Source organism: Panthera pardus, unplaced genomic scaffold, assembly GCF_024362965.1.
Source record: "Panthera pardus isolate Hobbes unplaced genomic scaffold, ASM2436296v1 HiC_scaffold_3, whole genome shotgun sequence".
NCBI lineage: Eukaryota > Metazoa > Chordata > Mammalia > Carnivora > Felidae > Panthera > Panthera pardus.
In genome coordinates, this window is record NW_026526876.1 from 32432340 (window position 1) to 32441894 (window position 9555).

Sequence of the window (9555 nt, forward strand, 5' to 3'; positions counted from 1 at the left end):
ACAGTTGTTTGCTGGTGCAGCAGATCCATTTACCCAGGGAGAGAGGAGACAGAGCAAGAGTGACTGATGGGCCATAGAGAGGGGGTAGGTGTGGAGGTAGCCGCCTCCCCTCCCCTGCTCCCTCAGGCCTCTGGGAATCTCATGTTCTTACACATTGAGCAGGGACCTTAGAAAACAAGGCAACTCCCTCATCTTACAGATGAGGAGACTGAAGCGGTAAGAGGGGATGAGACTTCTGAGGTCGAGTTCCAGGCAGAACTGGGGGGTTTGAAATGTACGATCTAAATTCCAGCCTCTCATTTCAGGGTTCGCTCCACCTGTCTGCAGTACCTTCTCCATTCCTGGCCTGTGGTTCTGTGTCGCTGCAGTCTCTTTCCTCCTGTTCTAGGCCTTGGTTTCCCTCAGTTTCTCTCGTGTGTCTATTTCATCTCGTTCCTTCCCCCTATCTTTTCCTTCCGATTTCCAGGCAGCCAGGATAATGACTAAACTTCTAATTAACCCCTGCCCTAACAAGGGTGGGTCTGGCAGTAGAGGCAGCAATTTTGAAACTACCTTGGTGTGTCTGTGTTTGGGAGATAGGTGGGGGGAGAACTGATATGTGTTGGGCCTTTTTTTTTGTTTGTTTTTTTTAAGAGAGAGCACGAGTGGGGGAGAGGGGCAGAGGCAGTGAGAGAGAGAATCTCAAGCAGGCTCTACACTCAGCACGGAGCCTGACACGGGACTCAATCCAACAACCTGGAATCATGACCTGAGCTGAAATCAAGAATCAGACATTCAACCTACTGAGCCACCCGGGTGCCCTGTGTTGGGCCTATTGTAAGCCAGGCACTATGACAGACACTTGACATAGTTTATCTTATTTCATCTGTTCAATCTTGCAAGGTAGATGTTCTTAGAGACAGAGTAAGAGAGGCTCGGAGAGGTTGGGAACACCCAGCTAGCAGATGGTAGCTGTCTAACTCCCATATCCCGGTTCTTCCACCCCACACCGTGGCATAGGAGCTAAAGTGGGGTACAGGGCCCACTGATTCTGGGCTCATGGGAGGCACAACCTCTCTGAAAGAGGCCACTGCTTTTTTGCTCCCCCTAGGCTGCACCTGCCTTTCCCCACAACCATCTCTACCTTCTGGCTCCCACCTTCCTCTGCGCCCCTTCTGCATGGTGGTGAAGTCTCACAAATGCAAGCTTAGGCCCCTGGGGGTCTGGGGAGGCAGCAGATCAAGAGGGAGAAAACCCACAAACCTAGCCAGACCCTGGAGGTCTCCCTCCTGCTGACACCCCCTCCCAGTTCCCTGTTTGTCCCTCCCCTTTGTGGGTCAAACTTGCCAGCATCTGCGTCTGTCTCATTGTGCTCTGGGGGAAGGGGAGAGTCGGGGGGTGAGTGGGTGTCTGTGTGCATGAACATAAGGCCTCCGGGTTCATTCTGACACTGAATGAAAAACTCACCAATTATTCGTCCAATCTCATTAATATGCAGACAGACATCTGTTATTTAGGAGTCAACAGCAGAAGCATTTTCTTGGGGGGAGGAGCACTTATGTACGTGCCCCTTGTTTCTTCGGCTGCTGGGGTGGGTAGCTGCTTGGGAATCACCACACCCGCCTGGACCTGGAGCCTCTCCTCCCTCTGACCCTCACCCCCACCCACGAGGAGAGGGAGTGGGGGATTTACTAGAGATGAAGGCAGACCTGGGAACTCAGCTGGAGGGGGGGAAGCGGGGAGAAGGGCTGCACTGTGTAGAAGGAACTCTTTTGTTGGCAGAGAGGGAAGTGGGAAATAGTGCAGAAGAGCTGAACCCCTTTCTTGGGGAGCCAAGTGTGGAGTAGGTGGAGACAGCTGTACCAGGATTGCCAGCCAGGGTCCTGATGTCCCCTGAGAGCCTCAGGGACATGACCCTTTTCCCCCAACCTCCCTCAGCCTGCAATGTACACTCAGTCTGAGTGTATCTGGGGTGAGGTCACCATGGCAACGTGGGGTTCTCACCCAGAGACTTCAGTTTATGGGGGAGTTCAGAAAAATGGGGGCCAAAGGACTTCAGCCTTTGGAGTCATTAAAGCTCTCTCTTGCCCTCAGGGTAGATGTGGGAGCATCTACCGAGACCTCCCCCTTCCTGTCTTTTGGCCTTCCTCCAGCCTTTGAATCCAGAGCATAAGAAACCCCCTTCAAGAGGCCTTTCCTGATTCCCTTGGGCCCGGATCAGAAGCAGTCAGGCCTGGATGTCTAAGCTGTAAGGAATAAAGGTTCACTTATAAAGGGTCGAACAGCTTTTCTGCATCCGTTCTCCTCTCCGAATCTTCCTCAACACAATGAGACAGATGCGGTGATCGGCTCTTTTCCAGGTGTGCAAACTGAGGTCAGACAGGTGCAGAACCTCACCAAAGGCTCCCCAGGGAAGAAGTGGCAGAGCTGAGACCCAGGCCCTCTGCCTCCAAATCTCAAGCTCTTTCCGGGACTGTCCCTTCTGGGAAGGCTGGAGTCCCAGAGGGAGGACCCTCAGTCAGCTGAAGCATTTCAGGGGTTAGACCCAGTCCCTGCTCCTACCCCCCACCCCTTCCTTCTCCCTCCTCCCTCCTCCCTCCAGAGCAGGCTGATTGCGAGGTTAAGAAACACTGGCAGCATCTCAGCGTGATTAGTTGTTTATTTCATTAAATGATTAACGAGGCTACATTGTTTCCCAAACGGGTGTCTAATTTGTGGGGGAAACAGCTGCAGAGGAGGAAGCTGGGTCTGACTCCTGCATCTGGGGTGGGGGTGGGGGTAAAGTTCCCTCCCTCCAGCTTTCAGGGGCCTTTGAGGATCTAGAAACAGCCCCATTCCCTTCTCCCACCCATTGGGCTCCTCAGCCCAGTGGTATAGCCTCCTCCCAGGAAATAAAACGTCTGGCAACTCAGACCTGCAGAAGAGACCACAATCTGTTCCCGGCGGTATTGGAAGTGTATTAAACTTTGGGGGTTCCCCCCAATGATTTATTTTCCTAATTATGTTTGCTTTAGGCGGATATTGAAATGCATTTGCATTCCCTGAGCATGGCAGGAGAGGGCAGTTGGGAGAAGAGAGAGGCCCAAACACTCTGCGCATTGGTGGCTATAGGCTTGAGTCTGCTTTGTATCAAACCGAAAAGGAGAAAAGAAGCCATGGCCAAAATCCCAAGTTGATGGTGTGGCAGGTCCCTGTGGGGGAGGGGTCAGTCCTCTGGGACCAGACTGAGAGCCACCTAGCTGGGCCCCAGCCCTCTCCAGCAGCCCCAATCCACGCCTCAGGGTGCTGGAGGAGGGTCCTGGAGTCAGCCCCTAACCTCAGTTTGGGTGCCCAGTACCCATGAAGCTGTCCCAGAATCCTTGAGATTAGCTGAGATGGACTGGGACAGGGTCCTGTAGGACAGGGAGGGAAAGGGGTGTCTGATGAGCCAGCAGTAGGTGGGATTTCCTTTCCTCTCAAGACTGGGCCCTGGCATAGGGAAGGAGAATCTGTTTTAAATGACACATCTCAGAGCCAAATCCCCCAGCCCCCATCACCTCATCCAGATACGCATCCATTCCAAAACCAAATCTGGTCACTTCATTCTCTGCTTGAAATCCCTGGTGCCTCCTCACATCCTCAGAATGAAGTTCTGGCTCCTTTGTGGGCCCTGAAGTGGCCTTGATCTACCTTCCCAGCCTTGTCTTCTGCCCTCCTCGCCATGGCAGCCCCAACCGTGCCACATTCCTTCTCATCTCCATGTGTCTGCACATGCTGTACCCTCTCCGCCCAGAGTGCCTTTCCTACCCCTTCCCTGCCTGGCAAACTGCTCTTCAACCCTCAGGACCTGGCTCAGAGGACTGGCTCCTGAAGCTGTACGGAGCTCCCGCAGACAAGGTACTGTCACACCTGGGATACCTCTCGTTGGGCTGGCCTCCAGAGCACAGAAACTGGTCCTTTCAGAATCCAAGCCAGTGTCTGGCACACAGTTGGTATTCAGTACATACTTACTGAATGAACGAGGGAAGGATGGGCTGTGAATTAGGGGGGATCCCAGCAGATGGGAGGATAAGGTTTGTGTGCCCTCCCAGAGTGTGTCTGGAAGGACTGGCTGGGGCTGGGGGGGAGGGGATGGCCAGGGATGGTTCCTGGGGGAGAATGTCACCGAAAAGAGGCCAGTGGGACCAGAGCCAGGGAGGGAATACAGGACAATGTGAAACCAGACTCCCAAGAAAACAGACCAGTACTGTCTTTCCTGACAACAAGAGCTCTGGCCAGCCCCTCCACTGGCTTTCCCCCTCTGGGGGGGGGGGGGGGCAGTGACCCTAACTCACGGCTGATGTTCCCTCCAAAATCATCAAGGAGCTCAGGATGGAAAGAAGGTGAGAGCCCCTGCCCTCACCTCCAAGGGACCCCAGAATCAAACCATTGTCTCCTTGAGTAATTTCATTGCACAGAAGGGTCAGCTTCTGTGCTGTGGAGGCTTTTGATACTCTCCCTACCCCCACAACTCCCAGGACACCAGCAGATTCCAAGCTGGGGGATGGAGATGGTGTGCAAGGGGCCTGGACCACTTCAGCAGGACTGCTCCCACACAAGCAGGTGGCCCCAGCTGGGCTGAGGAATGAATTGCACATCAGTCCACTTAAAAACCCCTAATGGCCTTAGGATTGTCTGGCTCATTAACTGAGATGAATATTCCCAAGACCTCTCACTCCCCCACCTCTGGCTCCTAAAAGGACACTGCTAATCTGACCCAAGGCTTTTTCCTCTGCTCCAACTATGGGCATAGATAAGAAAGTTCTTCCTGAAGTCTAACTTTCCCTCCTGCTGCTAGAGATTGATAGATTGGGTTTTTAGAAAGCAACAAAACTAAAGCCACAGCTGTTTTCCATGGACATGGGCTTTATTTGGGGACAGTTGCAGGAAGGGATTGAGGGAGCTAGGACTGTGGGTAGAAGGGGGAAGGACTCAACTTGCTTTTTAATTTAGTGCATGTTGCCTGGAGGTTAGGATGAGTGAGAACAGCTGTGGAAGGGAAAGGAGAGGAAAAGGGAAGGTCACAGAATGGACACTTTCCTTAGGGAAGGAAGCCAAGGCCAGGATATGGGTACTGGGGGTGTGGAGGGAAAGCACCCTTCATATACTAAGACTCAAACCAAAGTCACTACTTGATGCCAGCTTCCTCCACCCCTGCCCCCCAGCTCCCAGCCCAGCTCCCTGTCCTGCTAGCTTCCTCAGCTTCCTGTGGAGAGGAGGGGGATGAGGATGTGGGGATGGTGGCCCCTTCTGCCTTCAGCTCTCCTGACCAGGAGAATCCCTCACTCGGCCTGTCCTGAAGTCCCTGCCAGAGTCAGGAGGTCAGGAACCAGGTGCAGAGGGGAACAATTGAGCCCTTCGCCACTGCTCCTTACACTCGGCCCCGCCCCAGCCCCTCACATGAGATTGCAGCTCTTCGCTCTATCCTTGTGTATCTCGCTCTCGGTCCCGGTCCCCCGGTCCGGCCGGCCTGCCAGCTGAGCGGATCTCTGCAGTCCACGGCGTGAGTCAGTACGACGAAGCTGCCTATGGCCACGGCCAAGGGAGGCCACTGTGGCCACGTGGAAGACGTCCCTGACGCTGCGCTCAGAGGACCGGGAGGAGCACTCCACATAGGACACAGCCCCTACCTGCTTGGCCAACACGGTGCCCTGGAAGGATGGAGTGCATGGAGGAAGTTATGGGGCTTAGCCTGCAGCTCAGCAAGGGACAAGGGAGGCTGAGGGCAGTGCGGGGTGGCGTGGCGGGAGGGGGGGGTGGGAGGTCAAGGGATCAGGTCATAGGTCAGAAGCCAGTACAAGGGATGGGCCAAGCAGGGTGTTTTCAAATCAGAGATAGGGGCAGAGGTGAGAGGTCTAGGCGGGGACTAGGTCAGAGGTCAAGTGTCCCACCTGTTCATGTGTAACGGGGATAAGCCTCTGCTTGGACAGCTCCCTCAGTGTGGCCAGGTCCGTGCGCATGTCCAGTTTACAGCCAACCAGCACAACCTTGGCATTGGGACAAAACTCCTGAGTCTCCCCTTGCCACTATTTGGGGGAAGAAAACAGTTATGGAAGGGTAGGTAGAGGCACACAGTGAACCCTACTCCATGCCAGGAGAACACCCTTCCTCACATCATGCAGAAACCATGCACCCCTCCATCTGGACACCCCGCATGAGCAAGGAGGTAGGTATGGTGGCCTTTGGCTGAAAGTAGGATGCAGTGTAGGAGAAGGGGAGGGAGGAAAGGGCTGGGGAGGGGTCTAGGGTCAGGGGCCCTGCTTCTACCTCAGTGGCCATGAAGGGTCTAGCAGTCTGAAACCTTCCCATCCCCGCCCCCTGTCCCAAATTTGTTCCTGGGAACAGACCAATCTGCCCTTCCTCCACCTGGAAACTAGGGCTGCTTTAACTGACTTCTGTCCATTCAACGTGGGCTTTTCTCCTGGAAACAGAGGCCTCGAGAGGAGACCACAGGGCTCTTCTGAGCTCCCGGAGCAGCATTCCCATCCCCTCCATCTGGGGCTCCCACACCCAAGGAGATGGGAAGGATGGATAAGGAATCCCTTGAGTACTTCTCCTTGTTCTCCTCTATCTCCCCCTAGATGCTGGATCCAGCTCTGAGGACTGACTTCCAGGAAGAAAGGGTGGGGGGTGAGCGGTGGATGGGTGAGGAGGATGGGGAAAGAGGAGAGCTTCACACACTCTCTAGCTGATGACCATGCCCCAGCCATCACTCCCTCCTCCAGGCCATGTTGTGTCAGAACCTTGGTTTCTGGTCCCCCTCAGTGTAGCCATCCTGTTTCCCCAGGCTCCCACCTTCTTGAGGACACTGTCCAATGTTTCTGGTCGGCTAATGTCGAAGCAGATGAGCACAGCATCTGAATCAGGATAGGCCAGAGGCCGGACGTTATCATAGTAAGAAGAACCTGAGAGAAGACAGGGAGGGAGGGGACAGACAGGGTCCTGTGTGGGTGGGAGGCCTGGAAGGGAATGGGAGACCTTACCAATCCTGACCAGGGGACGCTAGAGGCAGAGGATGGAAGAGAGCAGGTATTGGTACCCATCAAGGAGTCTGGGTTTCTTCAAGGAGGGGCGTTGGCAGAGGGAGGTTAGATGGCAGAGAACAGCTCTCCACTTCCCTAGGGGTTTCTTTAAAAGTAATCATTCTTAATCTTTTCTGAGTCTTTGAGAAGCTCATGAAATCTCTCCACATTCTCAAAATTTTGCATGTGCTTTCTGAGCTTTGACTGACGTCTTCTACAGCCCTCCCCGGGGGAGCTGAGTAAAAATAAAAACCTCCTCCTTTTTTGGAGGAGGGGGAGGGGCAGGGGCAGAGCTCTCGCGCAGGCTTGGGACAGCTCAGATTTCTATACTTCTGTCTATAGAAGCAGCTCCTCACTCCCCGAAGAAATCCTAAATGCCTTTCCTAAACCCAGCCCTTCCTCCTAAGGAACATGTTCCAAAATAAATCCATTCCTCACAACTTTCCCAGGTAGGCAGAATCCAGCTGAGAAGATCAGATACGGGGCTTTCTCCCTCCCTCAGGACAAGGTTTCTATGTGTCTCTGCAAACTCTACCTCAGTTTCTCTTGCTTTAAGTAGGAAATTGATTTTCCTTCCTTCTAAAATTGGATGGATGGGCTGGGCATACCTGGAGCCTAAGGGTCTAGCCAAGGGATGGGTGAGGGTAGGGGCCTTGGAAGTCAGGGTGACCCCAGGGACTTGGCTACCTGAAGTGTCCCACATGTTGAGCTCAATGCGGCGCTTGTCGATCTCAAAGCTCGCGGTGTAGTTCTCAAACACGGTGGGGACATAACTCTGCAGACAGGGATGGGTCAAGATGAGATCCTCCAGTCTTCATCCCAGACAAATGCCCTCCTCACTCCCACACACCGTCCAGCCCGGCCCCTGGACACAAGTTGGTCTGGTGTTGGGCAAAGGGGAGATCCCGGGAGCGGCTGCCTCAGCGGAATGTGTGCTAGGCTCCCAGACCCTCTCCCGGTCCCTTCGGCCCCGAGTTCTTCCTCTCTCCAATGCCCAGGACCCCCGACATTCCCCTAGCGTCCCCTCCTGGATCCTCTGGTTCTCCGAAGCCCCATTCATCTCTCCCTGCTCCCCAGTTCCTCCCACCCCAATCCTCTGCAGTCCTTCCAGAGTCCCCAGCGCCTCCCTTGGTCCGCGGTCCTCCGAGTCCCTCTCTCTCGACCCTGGTTACCCTGGCACCCATTTCCGTCCGTCCCTAGGGCCCTAGTCACCCACCCCCGCGGCCTCAGCGCCCTCCTCCCTAGACGCGGGTCCCTCACCCCGGGGTAGGCGTCCTTGGCGAACACCTGCAGCAGCGCCGTCTTGCCGCACTCCGCGTCCCCCACCACCACGATCTTGCAGCGGCCGCTCTGCCCCTCCATAGTCCCGGCTACGCGCCGGCCCCCTGCGCAGCCCCCCTCCGGGGCCCCGCTGCCGCCTCCCCCGCCGCTGCAGCTGCAGCCGCTCGGGCCGCCGACACCGGCATCTCGCGGGCCCGCGCCGAGCCCCCGCCCGGGGCCGCGGCCCCCCCCTCTGCCCCGCCCCCAGCCCGACGGCCGCGCCTCCGGCCCCGCCTCCCGCCAGCGCAGCCGGAGGGGGCGGGGCCCAGAGGAGCCGGGCGGGGCCCGGGGAATGCCAGGGCTGGGAGCCGGGTTCCAGCGCTCGGGTGTGATATGAGGGACCCCCTGTGGGTTTGGGGCAGGGCGAGTCGGGCTTATTTGACTGTTTTGACTGCTTTGGGGATGGGCGCGGGGCAGAGTTTGAGCGAAGTTCTGAGGGGTAGGGTGAAAGCTGCAAACGCGCGAGGCTCGGGCCTTCTGCGTGCCCACGCGTGCACGCCGGTGTGCTAGTGCGGACACGCGCGGGGGCAGCCATCCACTTCCTGAACAGGAGGGGGGCGCGAGATGGTAGGAGAAGGAGGGAGTCTTTTTGGTTTGGTCTCGCCCCCCACCCCTCCACTCTCACGTCCCGGCAGGGAGTCTTGGGGATAGGAGGGTTTGGACTCCAACACACCCACCCGGACAGTGGTGACATCATGGCTTCCAGTCCCCATGGCAACGACCGGCCTAGTCTGGGGCTGGGGTGGCTTAACGGAGGGCTTGGACTAGCAGGCAAGTGTGGACTGAGTTTCTCCAGCCTGGCTCAGGGTGGAAAGTTTTGGGGTAGCTGCGTCCTCTGGTGGATACTTCGGGGAGACAGAGATGGGGAGGAAGAGGAAAATAAAACTGCCCAGAATGACAGCCCTGCTGGAGCGAGAGACAAGCCCTAAAGTCATTTAAGGCTTGATCCAGAGTCTAATGATTACTACACAACTGTTTTTGCATTTGCATGGCATCTTTTACCTTTTAAAGGCGCTTTGTTTTACATCGGTTATACTCGATTTAATTTTATCTTTTAGAGCGAGCAATATCACCATTTTACAGAAGGGAAAGTTGAGGCACAGAGCTTTAACAGTCGGATGGAAAGTTTTAAAGACTCGGTCTCCCTGCTCCAAGTTGCCACTGCAAGACCACACGAATGGGTTACATATGGGTAGAGTCAGAGCCTGAGGAGCAA

General features: G+C 55.7%; 1 protein-coding gene across 1 annotated transcript; it reads right to left on the reverse strand.

Moving 5' to 3' along the window:
• Positions 1–4843: 4843 nt before the first annotated feature.
• On the reverse strand, positions 4844–8506 carry RND2 (Rho family GTPase 2). The gene is made up of 5 exons (XM_019435348.2): positions 8280–8506; positions 7707–7794; positions 6793–6902; positions 5889–6023; positions 4844–5648 (listed from the first exon to the last, which is right to left on the reverse strand). The coding sequence occupies exons 1-5, from the start codon at positions 8379–8381 to the stop codon at positions 5394–5396; spliced, it is 690 nt and encodes a 229-aa protein (XP_019290893.1). The 5' UTR covers positions 8382–8506; the 3' UTR covers positions 4844–5393.
• Between the last annotated feature and the right edge of the window lie 1049 nt (positions 8507–9555).

Coding starts and splice junctions, on each gene's coding strand:
- RND2 (XM_019435348.2), bottom strand. CDS start 8,381: ATGGAGGGGCAGAGCGGCCGCTGCAAGATCGTGGTGGTGGGGGACGCG. Junction 6,903..7,706: donor CAACATGTGGGACACTTCAG/GTAGCCAAGTCC, acceptor GTCTTCTCTCAG/GTTCTTCTTACTATGATAAC. Junction 5,649..5,888: donor TCCCCGTTACACATGAACAG/GTGGGACACTTG, acceptor CCATCCTTCCAG/GGCACCGTGTTGGCCAAGCA.